We start from the raw sequence: 19114 nt of genomic DNA on the forward strand, positions 1-19114 counted from the left end.
GTCACATCCACGCGTCAATCAATAGATGGGGGTGATATTTAGTTTACTCGTAATTAGTTGCTTATGCTTATGCGTCGGGTAGCGTATAGCGTATACTATTATACTATATCAATTCGGTAAACATGTTCGGCCTTGCCGGTTGATAGCTTTTGACACCCAATCAGATGAGTTTGATTTTCACTCATTTCACACTTTTTGGACGCATCAACTGATTCCGATATTCCAATTCAGTCGTATCTAACAGCTTAACAGGCGCTTCTTCGAGCATACGAGCCAACTCACGATCGCCTAATCCCCCCTATATATCAAGGCAAGGCCTCGATCTGACTCTTCATCATACGAAAACACCCAAATATATCAAGCATAATGTCATTATCGACGCAATTACCCAAATCAACCATCCCCCGCCGTGTGATCCACGCAAGATCGGCGGTATTCGCCATCACCCGACCGCGTCTACCTCTGATCGCTTCCGCCTCTCCTTGCCCTTCTGCCTCTACCTCCTCTAGAACCAGCTCTTTATCTCAATCGCGATCGATTTCAACGACGAGGATGAAGTATGCAACGGAAGCTACTTTCGATCCCGATACTGTAGAACGAGCTACGGACGAGGTGGACGTGTGTATAGTCGGTGGCGGACCGGCTGGGTTGTCGGCTGCGATCAGGCTGAAACAGCTCGAACAAGAACGCGGGGGAGACGAATTACGTGTCGTAGTACTCGAAAAGGGTGGTGAAGTTGGTGAGCCATACTCAACCTGCTAGATCCTGCCATCCACATACTTTCGATTGTCTCGACGCAAGCTGATAATCGTGATATCTTTTTCTAAGGCGCACACATATTGTCAGGAGCAGTAATAGAGACCCGAGCCCTAGACGAGCTTATACCAGATTGGAAAGACCTCGGTGCACCGCTAAATCAACCCGCATTATCCGACAGCATGCGATTCTTGACTGAGAAATCGTCTTTCCCGATGCCTCACCCGCCGCAGATGAACAACAAGGGCAACTATATCGTATCCTTATCGAGATTCACAGCTTGGCTAGGGGAACAAGCTGAAGCTCTCGGCGTGGAAGTATACCCTGGTTTCGCAGGAGCAAAAGTGCTCTACACAGAGGATGGGAAGGGTGTGAAAGGTGTGGTCACAGGAGATGTGGGTTTAGATAAGGATGGTCAACCTAAAGATTCTTATGAGCCAGGAATGGAATTCCACTCGAAAGTCACTTTGATCGCCGAGGGAGCACACGGATCGCTGAGCAAAGAGATACAGAACAAATTCAACTTGCGAGAAGGTAAAGATCCGCAAACGTACGGGTTGGGTATCAAGGAAGTGTGGAAAGTGAGAGATGAGGTGTATGAACCTGGGAAAGTGGTGCATACGTTGGGATGGCCGCTGGATTATAAAACGTACGGAGGAAGTTGGATGTACCACATGGAAGATAATATGGTATCCTTAGGTCTGGTCATTGGGCTGGATTACGAGAATCCATACTTGAGCCCGTATAAGGAGTTCCAACGGATGAAACATCATCCGTTCTTCGCGAATATCCTGAAAGACGGCCAATGTATTGCCTACGGAGCTAGAGCGCTGAACGAGGGCGGTCTCCAATCGATACCCAAACTGAATTTTCCAGGGGGAGCTTTGATCGGTTGCTCGGCAGGTTTCTTGAACGTACCAAAGGTGAGTTTGACTCACTTGCATATAAGGCGGAATTGGCGTTGATGGGACTCGGGTTCTGCTCGACGTGACTGTAGATCAAGGGAACACATAACGCGATGAAGTCAGGCATGCTAGCTGCCGAAACAGCTTTCGAGTCGATAACCAAATCTGCCTCTTCGCAAAGCGATTCCGAAGCTGAGAGCGAGATCGAACAAGCTCCGATCGATATGTCGGGATACGCCACTGCTCTGGAAAATTCATGGGTGTATAAGGAATTGAAGGAGGTCAGGAATCTCAGACCGTCTTTCCACAATCCACTAGGTCTGTGGGGAGGTATGGCCTATTCGGGGGTGGACAGCTTGATATTACGTGGAAGAGTGCCTTGGACATTCAGGAATAAAGTTGAGGATTACGCTCATACCAAGAAAGCCAGGTGAGTCTGGGCTCGTCTCTAAAGTTCCTTCCATGTGAGGCGTTCGGATAAGCTCATGTTCGTTTGTTGCTTGATTGTCTGATTTACCGATGATAGTCAAGTAAAACCGATAAATTACCCTGCTCCAGATGGCAAACTCTCCTTCGACATCCTCACATCAGTCTCGCTGACAGGAACGAATCACGCAGAGAACCAACCTGTTCATCTCAGGCTACCTGACCAACAAGGGTCCAAAGCGAAACACACTGAAATCAATGTATCTGATTATGCGGGTCTCCTGGGACGGGTATGCCCAGCAGCGGTATATGAATATGCCGACGCGGAGGGGTCGGAAGTCGATGCGGAAGGCAAGAAGTTTGTGATTAATTCGCAGAATTGCATTCATTGTAAGACGTGTTCGATCAAAACTCCGACTCAAGATATCAAGTGGACTGTGCCCGAAGGAGGAGGAGGACCGAAGTACAGTGAGTTCACCGTCAACCTTCGACCGCGCATATCAGCTTTGAATGTTTGTCTTGCTGTGCTGACAATGTTGTGTTTTGTTAGCCATCACTTAAGCGCGTCGTTTTGCGTTCATCAACTCTGCATGTCGTTTCGTTACCTTCGGTCTCAGCTTGTGACTATAATACCACTTTCCTCGCATTTTATGAACCCCATACCATCCATACTATCCATACCGTCCATATCAGTCAACACATCAGTACATACATATTCACCATCTCAACATGTATTCGATCACGAAATCACCCAAGTTTCGCATACGTGCATACCATTTATGCTGAAACGCAAGTACTCGTGCGATTATTTCAGAGTCTCGCCTCGATCAACGGGAGTCATGTATGTGTGTGGGAGAGGGCGTGTGTATCGTTGATTCCTTTTTACTGACAAAAGTGGCGGAGTGGCTCATTCGATCACGCACCCTCGATCGTCGATCATTTGATGGGGAGCGAGAGTACTGTTTGCTGGTCGATCAATCAAGGGGGATCGACATCGCCTTGAGCCTTCATGGACGATCAATGGAAGATCAGCCTCAGCCACATCGTCCTTTGTCTGTGGACGTGCGGAGTGCGGAGTGTCAATTGCACGTACATGAACTTCAGACAAAGGAATGCGGATCAACGGAGTTGCGGTATCACAAAGTTGATAAAGTTGATCCGGGGCGTGTGCCAAGTGCAAAGGACCGGCTCAAACGTGAATATTGCGCGTCTACCTAATGTTGAGTCAAGATTTCCTTTGTGAAAAGATATGTTATGCGGTATGCGGTCGCAAAGAAGGGAGGATGCAGTTGTTGGGTTCGTTGATGCTCCTGCCATTCAAGAGATGAATTACAGGAACAGATCCGCAGAGTTGTGGAGATGTTGAGATGTAGAGATGTAACTCCTTCAGGAGAGATTCCGACTTCCTTTCATTCCTTTCATACCTTTCACGCCTCAACCCCTCAACCATTTAGATCCCTCAACCCCTTACGGGGAGAAGGCGAAGAAGACCATATTCCATTGAATGAGTAGACTTCCTTTCTTCAAGGATCAGTCAACTGATCTACTCAACTCAACTCATCCTTTATCCTTTGTGTCTTATACGGTTCATCAATACAATACGCCACCTGCTGAGGGGGATCAACCATCAAAAGAAAGTATATACAGTACAGTCATATCGGCTGTTCCTTCCGTCCCTTTCAACTTTGCTTTTTTCAGTTCGTTACCTCGTTCGTCGTCCGTTTCGCTTCAATTTGCTTTGAGCCTTGATTTGAGCCTTTCAACTCGACCTTGCATTTGTCTTTCTGCTATTGTCTGCCTTAAGTTATCATTTTCTGCTTTTTCAAAAAAGTACTATCATCTCGTTTTGTGTTGTTTTCGGTTTCGCTCTGCTCTTACAATCAGTGATCTGAGAACGCCCAAACAAAACCAAAAACACACTCACAAAAGAGGAAAAGCACGACGGATCCTTTGTATTCGGCACCTTGCTCCTATTTCTACAAATAATCGACTATAGTATTATCTGATCCTTTCTCTCGACCCGCGAAGACTCCGGAAGATTGAGGTCCACGAGGATTGGGTTATTTTTTAGGCTCTTCGATCCAAAATAGGGCATAGTGTTTAGCACAGTAAACGACGGAGACCAGAGGACCAGCATTGTGGCATTTGTAGTACCCTATCCTCTGGCTTGATCTTCAATAAACAACTGCAACAGCGAAACGACTTACTCCGGCTCGTGAAACCAAGACTCGCACCAGAATAGGTTGACCAAGTTGGCGAAAACAGACAAACCGACTGAGAAGACCACGAATCAAAGCCAAGCACGTCAGACGAGATAGTCCAGTCCAAGCCATCGCCTTCGGATCGTCATCGATCTTCGTCAACGTTTATCAGAGGCCTGACTGACGATATATTCAGAAGCCGATTGAAGTACCTTTCAGCGCGAGAAGGATCTTGACGTCGACGCGCACTCATTCCAAAGCTCAAGCACTCTCCATTCTGCGCTTTCGTCGGTCGGATCGAAAGACGTAAAACGCCGTCGATTGCATCGCTCGAGTCCCGGACCCTTCTTGATTCTTACCTCCATCATGATGTTCTCCTCGTCCCGACCTATGGGTCATTACTCCGCCCCACAAGTCAAGATCGCCAGTATGAACCTTGCGAATATCCAGATGAATTTGGAGAGGCAGAAGAGATTACCGGTGAATGCCGAGGTGTATCTGGATATCTTGAATCGGTGAGTTACCCCACATCCTCGCCCGTTGGCGTTTGTCTTTGCTTCTCATTGTTCCCTGTTCGCGAAATCACCTTGATTTGACTTACCTTGATTTGATTTGATTTGGTTTGGTTTGGTTTTGTTTTGCTGACTTGGGGCACTGGGCGGATAGGTTGTTAGAGCCCCTGTCGATCACACAGGGCCCGGTGGGATTACGGACGTGGTTAGCGGAAGTTCAGTATTTTATGGGGTTGATGAAACAGCGTTCGTTCAGTGCGAGACCTTTGTGAGTCTCGTAACCTAGCTTCTCATCCAGGCCCCAGCATACTATAAATGACGACCTGAGTGCTGATGAGGCTAATTCTGATTCTGATTCCGATTGGTCGTTTTGCAGAACACCACGGGAACGGCAAGTATTAGTCTGGTATTCTGCAAGATGGCGAGAGTTGCGTGGTGGACCATGTGATATGGGACGACCAGAAGCGCAAATTGTGAGTCTGTCCAATTCACCAATCAGTCTATGCTCCATGGATCATCCCCTCCAATCGCTTGTAACATATCAGATCAGTGCAGTGTAGGTTAGCTGATCATGGAAGAGTGTTTGATAGGTCTTGATAGCTCTTGGGGAACTTGCAAGGTTCTAAGAGCGTCTTTCGTCACACCAAATCCCACTTGATAATCAGCCTCGAATACTATAATCGACACATCTTCGTTCGGACAACAACCCATATAGATCTTTATAAAATCGCATCGGACCGGATCGCATCGCATGACCTCGTATCGCATGGCACAGCATCATCGTATAGGCTCTGTAAATTAGCATTCTGTACTTGTTAGCTAGCATTTACATATCGCATATCACATCCATTGTCATCATCATCAACATCAAAATATAGACTTCGCATGCCAATCTTACGCATCTACCAACTGAAATGTATTGTATTAACATTCATGCTGACGCTCATCCGACTCCTGTGTTCTTAAGGCAACTTAGTTGGAGGAGGGATCGGATAAATTCCATAAAACCCACCCAAGAAATAATTCACGCTCGCTCGCTGGACATTAAACCCTTCCTCCACCATCGTTCTCTCTCTCTCAATCTCAATCTGACATTTCGATAATCCCTCTAGATTCACTCTGTTGTTGTGACGACTCAAAAGCATCATTGACAACCTTGTACTCTCCGACCCATCGCTGCCGAGAAGCGAGAAGAAAACAAGGAAGTCACCGACAACGACAAGATGCATTTACTCAATCTCACCCTCCAGGCGCCGTCCAACATTACGCAAGCTGTCGTTGGTTCATTCTCCGGTGCGAAGGGACAAGAGATCTTAGCGATTCGAGGTGGGACAAAGTTGGAGATTCTGAAATTGAATCCTGGTTCAGGGCAACGTGAGTCTGATATCATGGACATACTTCCTCGCCGTCTTAGAAACGTAGAACATTCCCTTACATCGGGGAAATTCTCTTCGCTGTCACGCAATCACCGCTTGCGAAGCTGATGCATATACCTTGTGCTTGCAGTGGACACAATATGTTCGACCGAAGTGAGCTTGGAGTATCTTCAGCCTGGATCGGATAAGATCTACGGAGCTGACATGATTTTGGAAACCAGGCATTCGGAACAGTCAGGAATGTGACGGGATTCAGATTAGCGGGAATGTCAAAAGGTATGTTCCGGCATAAATCTGTCTCAGCGAACACCCAGCTACTTGTCGTATCGCTGATACACCCTTGGAACTGGCAGACTACATACTGGCATCCTCAGATTCAGGTCGATTGTCGATCATAGAATTCGTAGTGGCTCCTACACCTCATTTCGAGAGCCTGTATCAAGAAGTGTACGGGAAATCTGGCAGTCGGTCAGTCTCCTTTCCGCCGCTGCATCAAATGCTATAGCCGCATCCAGAGCTGATTTCGTGAGCTGCAGACGTATAGTACCTGGGCAATACCTAGCAGTGGACCCTAAGGGTCGAAGTTGTTTGGTGGGAGCGTGAGTTCGGCTCTCGATAAAGATTACTTGACGCTGATGACCTGATCATACCTCTAGCATTGAAAAGTGTGTTCTATTAGCTTCTAATTTTTCGATTTTCGAGGTGAAAAATAACGCATGATTGCACTATAGGTCGAAGCTCGTTTACGTATTGAACAGGAATTCGGAGGGGAAGCTGTTCCCCTCTTCTCCGCTAGAAGCCCACAGGAATCACAATTTGGTGACGCATATAGTCGGCGTGGACCAGGTAAGTCGATGAGCGTAAAAAATGTCTCAAGCTAGCTCACTTTGACTTGGTAGGGTTATGATAATCCGTTGTATGCTGCTTTGGAGATGGATTATTCGGAAAGCGACGAGGATCCGACTGGAGAGGCATTCGAGAATGTTCAGAAGGCATGTCTGACCCTGCTCATCTAGTCTCTGGTGGGAAGACTGACCTTCTCTCATCTAGTATCTGACCTTCTACGAGCTGGATTTGGGACTGAATCACGTAGTAAGGAAATGGAGTGAACCCACAGATAGGAGAGCAAACTTACTCGTGCAAGGTGAGCTGCAGCTTTGCGCATGACTGCTTTCGGCCTCTGGAGCTGACATTGTTTATAGTCCCTGGTGGTCAAAACGCCAACTCTGATCGATTTGATGGACCTTCAGGTGTGTTGGTATGTACGGAAAACCACATAATATGGAAGCACATGGATGTGGAGGCGCACCGAATACCTATACCGCGTCGAAGGAATCCACTGGCGCAGAGAGGAGAGAAGAGCAGAGGATTGATTATTGTCGCGGCAGTCATGCACAAAATCAAGGTAAGCCTTGATGAACCGAGTCGCAATCGACAAGATATGTCTCAGCTGACAGTCCATACAGGGAGCTTTCTTCTTCTTGCTTCAATCTGAAGATGGGGACTTGTACAAAGTATGGATAGAACACGAAGGAGAGGATGTGAGGGCATTGAAGATCAAGTATTTTGACACTGTGCCGGTGGCGAACAGTTTGTGTATCCTGAAGAGTGGATATCTATTCGTAGCAAGCGAATTCAGCGATCAGTGAGTAGCTATTTGTTTCCCAATATTAATATCGCTAGCTGTCTGCTTACTTCGTGGATCGCAGAAATCTGTACCAATTCCAAGCGCTAGGTGATGATGATGGTGAACAAGAATGGTCATCAACAGATTATCCAGACAATGGAAATGTCGAAGGACCGTTGCCTTTCGCATTCTTCAGCCCTCGTCCTCTCCAGAATCTCCTTCAAGTCGATACCCTCTCCTCCCTTGATCCTATCACGGATGCTTCGGTTGTCAATCTCCTAGGACCAGGTTCAGACACTCCACAAATCTACGCTGCTTGCGGTAGAGGGCCAAGGAGTACTTTCAGAACACTCAAGCATGGTTTAGACGTCTCAGTTCTGGTCAGCTCGCCGCTACCTGGTGTCCCGACCAATGTATGGACTCTCAAACTCACTGATGAAGGTGAGCTGCTTCACAGCTGAGTGTTTTAGCCTACAAAGCTCATAATCGCTACTTCTTGCAGATGAGTACGATTCGTATATTGTTCTGTCTTTCCCCAATGGTACCTTAGTATTGTCTATTGGCGCAACAATCGAAGAAGTCAACGATACCGGTTTCTTGTCGTCCGGACCCACACTAGCCGTGCAACAATTGGGAGACTCCGGACTACTGCAAGTCCACCCGTACGGTCTAAGGCATATTAGAGGAGCAGATCGGGTCGATGAATGGCCCGCACCCCCTGGTCAGACCATCGTAGCTGCCACGACCAACAAACGACAAGTGGTCATTGCGCTCAGTACGGCAGAGCTAGTCTACTTTGAACTGGATCCCGAGGGGTCCTTGAGCGAATATCAGGATAAGAAAGGGCTGCCTGGAAACGCTACTTGTTTGAGTATCGCTGAGGTGCCTGAGGGGCGACGGAGGACGCCTTTCCTGGTAAGTCAGCTCATCGCGTTTGTAGATGTTAGAGCTTGCAGCTGACGCTGTTGCGGGATAGGCTGTGGGATGCGACAATCAGACTGTCTCGGTCATCTCACTGGAACCGGATAGTACTCTCACAACCCTCTCCTTGCAGGTGAGCTGGCTTCAAGCGGTTTACATGAAGCCCACAGGAAGCTGACAGTGTCGTAGGCCTTGACCGCACCACCATCCTCAATATGCTTGGCGGAGATATTCGACACTTCTATCGATAAGAACCGAGCGACCATGTTCTTGAACATTGGTCTATCGAATGGTGTACTGCTGAGAACGGTTGTCGATCCAGTTGACGGGTCTCTCTCGGATACACGACTACGATTCCTCGGTGCAAAACCACCTAAGTTGGTCAGATCAACTATACATGGTCAGCCATCGGTATTGGCTTTCTCGTCGCGAACATGGCTACTTTACACGTACCAGGACATGCTACAAACGCAACCGCTTATTTACGACACGCTGGAATACGCTTGGAACTTGAGCGCTGCCATGTGTCCTGATGGTCTGATTGGTATATCTGGTAACACGCTCCGGTAGGTTTTCTGCTTGAGTGATCAAGAGATGATGAGCTGATTTAAAATTCGGCGATTGCAGAATATTCACCATACCAAAATTAGGCGAAAAACTGAAACAAGACGTCCTTCCCCTCTCATACACTCCGCGTAAATTCATCAGCCATCCGTATAATGCCGTCTTTTACATGGTTGAATCAGATCACCGAACGTACGCCCCTTCGACAGTTGATAGGATCGTTCAGGAGAAACAAGCTAGCGGAAGTAGAGTGGACATGTCTGCTTTGACATTGCCGCCCAATGAATTTGGGCGACCCCGAGCAGGTGCCGGCCATTGGGCTTCACTATTGAGAGTTCTGGATCCTTTAACGGTGAGTGCACAATTACCCTTACAATTCGCGAAACGATTAGCTGATCAAATATGTCACCATCTAGAACGAGTCCCTCGCAACCTTTGATCTAGACGAGGACGAGGCTGCCTTCTCGATAGCTATCGCATACTTTGAGCGAGGCGGTGGAGAACCGTTCTTAGTCGCTGGGACTGGAGTCAAGACGACTCTCGCGCCGAGAGGATGTAAAGAAGGATATCTTCGAGTGTATGCTATCAAGGAGCAAGGCCGAGTGCTAGAATTCATGCACAAGGTGAGCAGAGAGACCCCTAATGCACCGGCTGTCTAGCTGATGACGACGATTAAAATAGACCAAGACCGACGATGTGCCTCTGTGTCTCGCTGCTTTCCAGGGATTCTTGCTTGCTGGTGTGGGCAAATCGCTAAGGCTGTATGAGATGGGTAAGAAGGCGTTGTTGCGGAAGTGTGAAAACAACGTGAGTCTACTCAACCCCTGAATGCCTGGCGGAAATCTCGCTGACATGCGAAACATGATTTCAGAGTTTCCCAACCGGAGTAGCAACGATAAATGTCCAAGGCGCTCGAATAATAGTTGGAGACATGCAAGAGTCTACTTTCTACTGCGTATACCGATCAGTCCCCACTCGACAACTACTAGTCTTCGCCGATGATACGCAGCCTAGGTGGTTGACTTGCGTGACAGAGGTGGATTACGAAACGATAGTGTGCGGAGACAAATTCGGAAATATATTCTTGAACCGATTAGACTCGGGTGTATCGGAGAAGGTCGATGACGATCCGACGGGAGCGACCATCTTACATGAGAAATCTTTCTTGATGGGTGCCGCGCACAAGACGGAACTTTTAGCTCATTACAACGTGGGAAGCGTCGTCACTTCAATCACCAAGATACCGTTGGTAGCTGGTGGAAGGGACGTATTGGTCTACACGACGATCTCGGGGAGTGTTGGCGCGTTAATTCCTTTCGTCAGTATGGACGATGTGGAGTTCATGACAACTCTAGAGATGGTAAGTCCCCGCTCATATCTATTTATTGCCTCCTGCGCTGCCAACGAAAGTGAGGTTGAGCACTGAGAATTCAGCTGATAAATGAGTATGTGATGTAGCATATGAGATCGCAGAATGTTTCGCTCGTAGGACGGGATCACCTAGCGTACAGAGGATACTATGTGCCCGTGAAAGGAGTGATAGATGGAGATCTGTGTGAAAATTTCAACTTGTTGCCGTATGGCAAACAACAAGCTATAGCGGCTGATCTGGACGAGCGATCGGTGGGAGACGTGCTGAAGAAATTGGAACAGATGCGGACTAGCAGTGCTTTCTAGGCTTGCGTATACAGTGAGGTTTGCGGTATTGATAGTAGAGGATAGATCTGTTTGTATGAGTAGAAATGCAATACGAGGATGCACATTTGTGCATTCACCATTTCCGCGCCGGTCTTTCCGGAAATTGGCACGGAGATGACCGATACCAAAGCGACTCCTACTGCATGCATGGTTCTTTCATTTTCTTGCTGGTCTTATCTTGACTTGCATTTCATACCGCAACTTCCTACCATTATCATCTGCAGAGATTGCCAGAGGATCATCGTGCGGCTCAAGCACCCAACACCAAGACCACGGCTACGATCGACCCGTCTCAAGCACACGCAGTCGGCCAGTATCTGCAACAACACGAGCTGAGCAACTCGCTGGCATCTGGCATTTGGTATTGTCGTTCGATCGCTCGAACGAGCGAGAATCTCAAATTTCGAGATTTCAATCCTGATACAGTCGTCCCTGGACAAAACCAATACATCAAGGATCTCCGAGTGAAGCTGCTCGAAAATGGTCTATGAGCTAGATCCTTTGCCTCGTACCGACACCCCATCGGATTACACGAGGTTTAAATTCGATCCTGCCAACGTGGGCGAGAAGCGGATAGTCGGTCTACTGGCTTGTCAGCGTAAGTTGGGTCATCCGAGTTCTTGCACAATGCGTATATTCAAGCTCTCGAGGTCTGGCGTTGTGCTAATGTTACGTCTACCTTGATTGTTCTAGGTGATCCACTTCTGCGATCGCTACGAACGAAGATCCACTCGATCAGAGAAGCTAGTATCAAGGCACCCCCGCCGCCAAAGGGGAAGAATAAACAGAAGAAGGGTGTTGTCAATGGTAATGGCGACGCGAAGGCGAAGGAGGAAGATAAGGGGAGGCTGTATGAAATCGAATTGCTCGATACGGTTATTTTCCCTGAAGGTAAGTGTTCCACAGCCGTCTGCTTAAGCGATGAGGAGGAATTAAGGTATTCTTGGGCGACAGGCGGAGGCCAGCCGTCTGATATGGGCCATATCAAGCTGCTAGGCGATACCAACGACGACAAGCGGGAATCATACGTGGTCGAAGGCTGTTTGCGGAAGAAGCTTGATAGTGTACACTTAGTCCGTGTCCCGCCAGGAACAGACATCGATTGGAAGGAGGGTGATGAAGTTGAAGTTCATGTTGATTGGGAACGGCGTGTGGACCATGTGAGAATACTTCAGAATGAAACCGAATTGTTACGACAACTGCTGATGATGGAAATACTTGTCGAGACATCATGCCATACATCTCAACATCTGCTATCGGCGATACTCGACCGCATGGAATTACCGACTTTGTCCTGGTCGATGCATGCTTATCCTTCCTTAGAACCCATATACGTGGAGTTACCTAGAGCATTGACATTCCAAGAGGCCGAGCAAGTGGAGAAGGAGTGCAACGATCTGATCATGCAGAACAACAAGATATGGGTGGATATCTCCGTACAAGGACAAGAACAAGGCCAAGCTGAAGAGGTCGGACATGGGAATGCCGATGATAGCGATTTGACGACACTTGCAGAGAGGCTCAAGATCAACAAAGGTATTCCAGATGATTATGAAGGTGTGAGTGTGATGATCATTCCCCTTCCGTACCAAGGTCTTTGCGATCTCGAGTCCTTCGATAGACAACAAACGAATACTGACCAGACTATCTTTGGCTGCAACAGGGTGTAATCAGACATATCAACATCGACAGAACTGACCGGAACGCATGCTGCGGTACACAGTTCCCATCTCTCGCACACGTTTCGCTCATGCATATCATTCCGCCTACTACATCTTCTTCCTCAACAACGAAGCTCTACTTCGTGGCTGGTCCCAGAGCTATACGGTACCTCCAAAACGCCTCTAGACAATTGAGCGCAGTAGCCAAGATAGTCGGATCTGGCAGAGCGGATGTCGTAGATCGCCTCGACAACAACGAGAAAAACAGGAAAGAGCTGTTTGATAATGTGAAAGACCTTCGTGGGGAATTGTCGGACTTGATCATACAGAAAGCTCTCAGTGAAAATGAGAGGATCATGTGCATCAAGAGGGAAAACCAAAAAGCGACACATGATTTCGAATTCCTAGGAACTGTCGCGAATACACTGATCAGTACGGTATCGGAACAGAAGAATGTTGACGATGCGGTGGTGGTCTTGACTTCGACTTTACACGCTAGTAAGACCGTACCGGAGACGCAGACTCTGCTTCTTATCTCCTCGAAGGATGACAAGCTGGCTAAAGGGGTCAATGAGGACTTCAAGAAGGGATTAGGGGATAGGATCAAAGGTGGTGGAGCTAGAGGCAGATATATGTCGAAGATCAGTGGTAAATGGAGTCGGAAAGAGGATGCTCTGGTCCAAGGATTGCTTGACGAACTGCGGAGCGCAAAGGCTTAAGACAGACTACGACGGGTCTGGTAGATTGATAGAGTTGTACAAGCAATATACAAAACGGATATGAGGGATGACCAATGAATCGTGACTTCTGTGCGAAATCAAAGAATGTAGTCTGTTATCCTTTATTGCTTGGCATGAAGATGTGTGGTGGCTGCATTGTCAATTGCATTGAGCGACAATTACCTGCGGGGAGCAGACGGGACCCGGTGCTTTCAAGCTACATGATTAGCGCGTCACAACATACTAGATATATAATAGCACAAAGTGCGCTAAACTCTCATCTACGGCCATAGAATCCAGAAAGCACCGGGTCCCGTCTGCTCCCCGCAGTTAAGTTGGATATCGCTCGGTTAGTACCAAGGTGGGGGACCACTTGGGAATCCCGGGTGCTGTAGTTTTTTTGATCTCTGTTTTGTTGACACGCATTCATGAGAGAATCATGCATCATCGAGAATGAATCATAGGTTACGCGTATCATTTTTGCTTATCTCCAGAACTCAAAGGAAGTCGGAGGTTTCAGTGGACACTTAGATCAGGCTAAGTTGTGTGTGTGTTCGTCTGCGCGGCATTGTTCGGGGAATTTTCAGCTACAACGCGCGTCAATTGATCAGCAGAGAAAAGGGGTTTTACTCGCACGCTAGAAATGGCTCAATTCACGCTGGTTTCACGATCCTCCATCAAGAGGTTGAAGGCCATGCATCACATATGATGAGCTGATTGTCGGTCCAAAGAGCCCTTTGCCCTTGTCCATTTTCAGTGACTAGCACATGGAACGTTTGCACAAGGTCACCGCTTCACCGATCATGAAGCACATGATCTGACGACCTTCGATACCCCTAAATTCAGGCTGACATATCTCACGTTCAAGCGACTGTCTAGCAGAGTGATTGCGATAACTCTATCACCATCGCCAAACCGATACAACGGATTGCAGCTAGCCAGCTGATCTAGTAGACGATCAGACGCCTTGACTATTATACCCATTATAGACTTTTACGTGAGCATAAGGTGCGCACGTCTTGGCTTTCTTCACTGCAATCCGGCATCGATCGCTCTCTCAACACCAGCATAGAACGAGTATCCTCATTGGTCGAGAAGCTGCAGAGGCTGAAGAGACGCATCTTCGGGTACAAGTCAGGCAACAAGGCGATCAGGCGCTAGCGACGATCAGGTACAAGGAACGTACCGACTGTGCGGGATCCCCTGGAAACGGCAGGTCAAACGTGGTCGTGCATGCACAACCCCACGTCCGGTGTTTGAAGAGGCCTGAAGGTGTGCAGCAGAGACGCTGGCAAGGAGGCGATATCGTGACTGGCGTGCTGCTGTTCAGTTTATTCCGTTCATCAGATGCCGCGCGTGCAATTGAAATCCTTTTTTCCGCTTTTCGCTTCATCTGATGAGGCAATAACCTTAAACAACGGTGAAAAGACAGAAGAAGCTTGTTTAACAGCTGAGAGAGTGCGTATCCTCATCGATCCTGCGGAGTTTCTGCCTCTCGACGGCAGTGCCAAGCGAACGCACCGATTTTCTCTTTCTGTCATTTAAGGTTGGTTGATACAGAATTTCGAGGTCGTACATGTACACTTGACAGCATGGCTTACCCTCTCGAGCTCCACTCAGCAGACGTTCACGCTTCCCTCTCTGAGTGGTGTCTTGACTCGGCTACCGGTGCATGCTCATCTGTTATTAGATGACCGATTTCACGGTCTCTTATGTGGATTTTACCATACCGCTGCTCAGGAATCTTAATTAAAGTTGTCTCGACGTGTTTCTCAGGGATCTCAAGTAAAAGTACCTTGTTCCTCTCGCAGATCAATTACCGTTTTCTCGTTGCTCTGTCATTTTTCTTTTTCCCCCTTGTTTCTCTTCGCACTGTCGTGGCGTAACTCGGTAACGGTATTCTTCGCACTTTGATGACGGTAATTAAATCCTCCCCTGGTGATGACACAGCGCTGCTTCATGGGCACCTACAATGAATGCCGCCTGCCCCCGCGACTTCACATAAATGATAGTACCTGTCCACGGAGGATAGCACGAGGAAGATCCGCATTCCTGCCTGAACACAATATTCCCAGGCGCTGCTTCGCTTCTGTAGCTGTGGTGGAGGCAGCTGGACCAACGAGGGGTGCACCTGGATCGGAATGCATGACTGTCCGGTCAGGTTCTGTCTTCATGCAAAGCGGCTTCGAAACTCCACAGATGATTGGAGCCTTTTCAGTCCAACGTAATGTCTTTTAAAAACGTTTTTTTCCGGCTGTTCCAGTGAAGGGCTGTCTGCCGTCTTCCGCTGCCCTACTCAGTCTTATACAGCTCCATGCAGATCAAGGTGAGGTGTTTATGCGCCTGATATCCACCTGCGTTGCGTGATGATTGCGTTAATCAGGGTTCGACGTAGATCTCTTCCACTCATAAAGATCCATGCGACGACACCGTGATATGGGCTACGCCTCGAACACGTTAATTGCCTTCCTGACCTTGAAATAGCGAAGTTTATTCAAGGTCAATCGACATATGTCTCCTTGTGGGTAAGTTCGTGATTCTTCTGAGCTTGTGTATAATCACGAGTCTGGACTGATGCCGATAAGTATATGCGGAAGCTCAAAGATAGATAGCGGTATATATGAATGGGATGATTTGCTGGAATCAAGTTGCATCGTCTGTCAAGCTCACCACATAGTTATCTATTCAACACCATTTACCTCTTCATACTGCTCGACGCACATCTCATCACTACTCGGTGCCAAAGCTACTGTTGCACGTCGCGCCTTGTTGTCTCTAGCTTTTACACTCCTCGTTGGAGCGACCCGCTCAACCCACAGCAGTCTGCTTTTGACTGCCAGATCGCGCTTGTGAGTCAATCTTCATTGGATAGTCTGTATCTTCCGATCAGCGCGTTCAGCCCTGTCCGCTGCCTGACCTCGCGCTGACTCGGATTGCGATAGGTACCGCGGAATTCTTGTTAGCCATTGTGAAAGCTCAGACCGACCCGCGTCCAGTCCATCTTATCTCTTCGAGCATATCAGGAGTGACACTCGGAACTGTTCGTGACGATGCAGCGCAGAGGCGGACCTGTCGACTTGTGAGTCCTCGTGTTCAAGTATATGTGTCCTGTCACCCATGCCCACATATGGGAACAACGACGAGTCTGAGTGTCGATTGATTGATGATGCGAAGGGTAATCGTTTTGGCTCCGAGAGTGTGATTCGCCACGTTGCTGTGCATTCGGTAATCCCGTGATTCTACAATCCCACTACGCGCAAAAGTAGATGCACGCTCAAAAAGGAAATTAAGCCATGTCGACGCCACATGACTTCTGCTTTAGGTGACAAAGAAACGAGATTGTAGCGTGGGAGCAGAGGGGAAAAGCAGGATCGATTAACGCGTGGAACGCATGCTGACTTTCAATCCCCCCTTTCTTGTTCTCAGTATAAACCCACCCTCCACCGTAGCTATCATTCATATCCTCATCATCACACCCCAGCTCATCATCATTCGCAACACCACCAACACCATCACTATCAGGCTGCTAACTCATACTCTAGGTGAGTCATATGATTCAGGTTTTTATACGTCTCTTACATGTTGAAAGGGGATCCGGCAAGGAAAGAGCTATGTGGTGAAGGCGATAGATTATCGTGTGGTTTTGATAAACGTTTACCCCATACACTCGCGTGGTTGACACGATAAAAACACGTCTCTTCACGATCATCCTTCTGTCCCCCCGACAACAACAACAGACTTACTATTCCACTATCTCATCTCCCCAATTCCCTGCATCTATGATGTATCACACAATATGAAGAGGGCTATGATCTAAACGATGTAGAGTTATGTTCTGTTTGTTCTGTCTTTGATCGATTGACATTCTTTTCATTCGCATGTCTAGACCGCGAATCAGCTCGTACCACATTCACTCTTCCACACCTTCTTCCTCACGTACGCAACTCCCCCCGTTGTTGAGCTTACAACGACCTCCCCCGAATCACTCACACTCTCAACCACGATTGCCTGCATACCCGCAACCTCTTTCGAGCCGCACTCACGGTGATATTCATCGCCGTCCAAAATCGACAAGAGGTTCATCTCATTCCGCTGAATACGGCTCGGGATCTATACACAACCCCCAATTCCCATTGTCCACCAGCCTAACAGTCTCACCGATTCCTTACGCAAGTGATCTTTCTAAATACGCCATGACTAAGGACGAAGAACCCACCATGGGATTTGACGGAATCTATCACAGACGCGAAAGGGCCAACGCTTCTTCTCCGAGATCCCCTGCGCTCATCGACATGGAAACATCGAGAAAAAGGAAAGACAGGGCAAACGAGGATGGTAGCCTGCTCTCACCGGGCACACCTGGGTCTAACTCCTCTTTTCTCTTGACTCCCAAAACCGAGGCATCAGAGCCTGCATCGCAGAAAAGACGATTGTCGGTGATCGAACAGCTAGCGTCGAAAGAGGAGGATGAAAACAAGAAGCTTGGCGATGGTCCTGGTCCACTAGCTTCTATTGGCGGCGGGGAGCCTTTCCCTTGGTACAAATCATCTTACGATATCTCCAATTTCCCGATTGCCGGTTCCCAAAACCCCATCACTGTCTTTCCAGTTCAATATCAGACTTACCAACAGCCTAACACAAGCAACAATAACGGCAGCGCGCAGCAGAGTCAAGCAGCTCAGGGAAATGAGACTTCCAACACGCTCAATGCTCAGCAGAACAATGCTAACAGCGTACCCCTCGATCCGACTTTATCTTCTATGCGATCGAGCGTCGCCCCCAATTCCAACGGGGATCAAAAGAATCAAAACATTATCGACCCGACTTTGTCTGCACCCGAGATCCGCTTCCCCGATGCGGAGACCCTCGCCTCTGCTACTGCCTCACCATCAAGAGATGGCACACAGTCCGGTCTAGCGGGCGATGCGAGCACTCAGGCTGCCCTTGCAGCTGTAGGTGGCGGCGATCTTACCGGACCACAAGCTGCCGCCCTTCTCGGCCCTCCCGACAATGACCAGACCCCCAAGAAGGATCAGCCTTTCTCGAGATCACCCGAATTGAGGGTCAGTCATAAGCTCGCCGAGAGAAAGCGAAGGAAGGAGATGAAAGAGCTTTTTGATGAGCTTCGAGACGAGTTGCCCAGCGATAGAGGTATGAAGGCTTCCAAGTGGGAAATACTAAGCAAAGGTGAGTATGGATCGCATAGCGTATTTGATTCTACTTTTACCATTGTGCGCCCCATGTTGACGGACGATTCTCTACGTACTCTGTCAGCTATCGATCATGTCCGCCAACTCAAGACGAGCCAAGAACAAATGGTACGGGAGATCGATCATCTTCGACGAGAAGTAGACATCGCCAGAGGCGGTACAGGAGCGTATACGCACGCGTACAACACCTACAACCTCGCCGGTACTTACCCTCCCCAAAATACCTTCTCCAATACCTCGACACCCGCTGCGCAGAACACGGCTCAGCCCCAAGGTCAACAGCAAGTCCAGCAAGCGCAACAACCCCAATCAATACCCCAAGCGCAAACTCAGCAGCAACAGCAAACGCAACAGCAGCAACAAATGCAGCAACCCGTTCAACAGCAGCAACAACCCATACAACAGGTTGAATCGACTGACATTCAGGTAGACCCTACACCCGCTGCTTGATCGCTTGAAATTATCGAAAAAGAGACGTTGAGCAGAAGTTCTGCGGATCGGTAGCGGCTGAAGGTGGAATGAATGGGCTTATCTATCT

At 48.3% G+C, this 19114-nt stretch overlaps 5 protein-coding genes and 1 non-coding gene across 6 annotated transcripts; all 6 read left to right on the plus strand.

Moving 5' to 3' along the window:
• Nucleotides 1-366: 366 nt before the first annotated feature.
• Nucleotides 367-2648, plus strand: I303_100178 (uncharacterized protein; the record flags this gene model as incomplete). The annotated part of the gene is made up of 5 exons (XM_018403554.1): nucleotides 367-739; nucleotides 829-1679; nucleotides 1754-2091; nucleotides 2188-2555; nucleotides 2638-2648. The coding sequence occupies 5 exons, from the start codon at nucleotides 367-369 to the stop codon at nucleotides 2646-2648; spliced, it is 1941 nt and encodes a 646-aa protein (XP_018266208.1).
• Nucleotides 2649-4654: 2006 nt separating this feature from the next.
• Nucleotides 4655-5426, plus strand: I303_100179 (uncharacterized protein; the record flags this gene model as incomplete). The annotated part of the gene is made up of 4 exons (XM_018403555.1): nucleotides 4655-4803; nucleotides 4955-5068; nucleotides 5177-5273; nucleotides 5391-5426. The coding sequence occupies 4 exons, from the start codon at nucleotides 4655-4657 to the stop codon at nucleotides 5424-5426; spliced, it is 396 nt and encodes a 131-aa protein (XP_018266209.1).
• Nucleotides 5427-6023: 597 nt separating this feature from the next.
• Nucleotides 6024-10965, plus strand: I303_100180 (pre-mRNA-splicing factor RSE1; the record flags this gene model as incomplete). The annotated part of the gene is made up of 19 exons (XM_065968063.1): nucleotides 6024-6174; nucleotides 6307-6329; nucleotides 6398-6452; nucleotides 6530-6644; nucleotides 6713-6775; nucleotides 6908-7022; nucleotides 7076-7168; nucleotides 7227-7320; nucleotides 7379-7581; nucleotides 7643-7821; nucleotides 7886-8244; nucleotides 8306-8718; nucleotides 8780-8857; nucleotides 8914-9290; nucleotides 9352-9640; nucleotides 9705-9911; nucleotides 9970-10095; nucleotides 10160-10648; nucleotides 10747-10965. The coding sequence occupies 19 exons, from the start codon at nucleotides 6024-6026 to the stop codon at nucleotides 10963-10965; spliced, it is 3648 nt and encodes a 1215-aa protein (XP_065824135.1).
• Nucleotides 10966-11466: 501 nt separating this feature from the next.
• I303_100181 (uncharacterized protein) lies at nucleotides 11467-13366 on the plus strand (the record flags this gene model as incomplete). The annotated part of the gene is made up of 5 exons (XM_018403557.1): nucleotides 11467-11584; nucleotides 11680-11877; nucleotides 11941-12146; nucleotides 12213-12545; nucleotides 12650-13366. The coding sequence occupies 5 exons, from the start codon at nucleotides 11467-11469 to the stop codon at nucleotides 13364-13366; spliced, it is 1572 nt and encodes a 523-aa protein (XP_018266211.1).
• Nucleotides 13367-13648: 282 nt separating this feature from the next.
• Nucleotides 13649-13763, plus strand: I303_100182. Its single transcript, XR_001936477.2, has one exon. It is a non-coding gene; the product is annotated as a 5S ribosomal RNA (ribosomal RNA).
• Nucleotides 13764-17559: 3796 nt separating this feature from the next.
• On the plus strand, nucleotides 17560-19026 carry I303_100183 (uncharacterized protein; the record flags this gene model as incomplete). The annotated part of the gene is made up of 2 exons (XM_018403558.1): nucleotides 17560-18553; nucleotides 18641-19026. The coding sequence occupies 2 exons, from the start codon at nucleotides 17560-17562 to the stop codon at nucleotides 19024-19026; spliced, it is 1380 nt and encodes a 459-aa protein (XP_018266212.1).
• Nucleotides 19027-19114: the final 88 nt, after the last annotated feature.

The sequence above is a fragment of the Kwoniella dejecticola genome, chromosome 1, assembly GCF_000512565.2.
Source record: "Kwoniella dejecticola CBS 10117 chromosome 1, complete sequence".
NCBI lineage: Eukaryota > Fungi > Basidiomycota > Tremellomycetes > Tremellales > Cryptococcaceae > Kwoniella > Kwoniella dejecticola.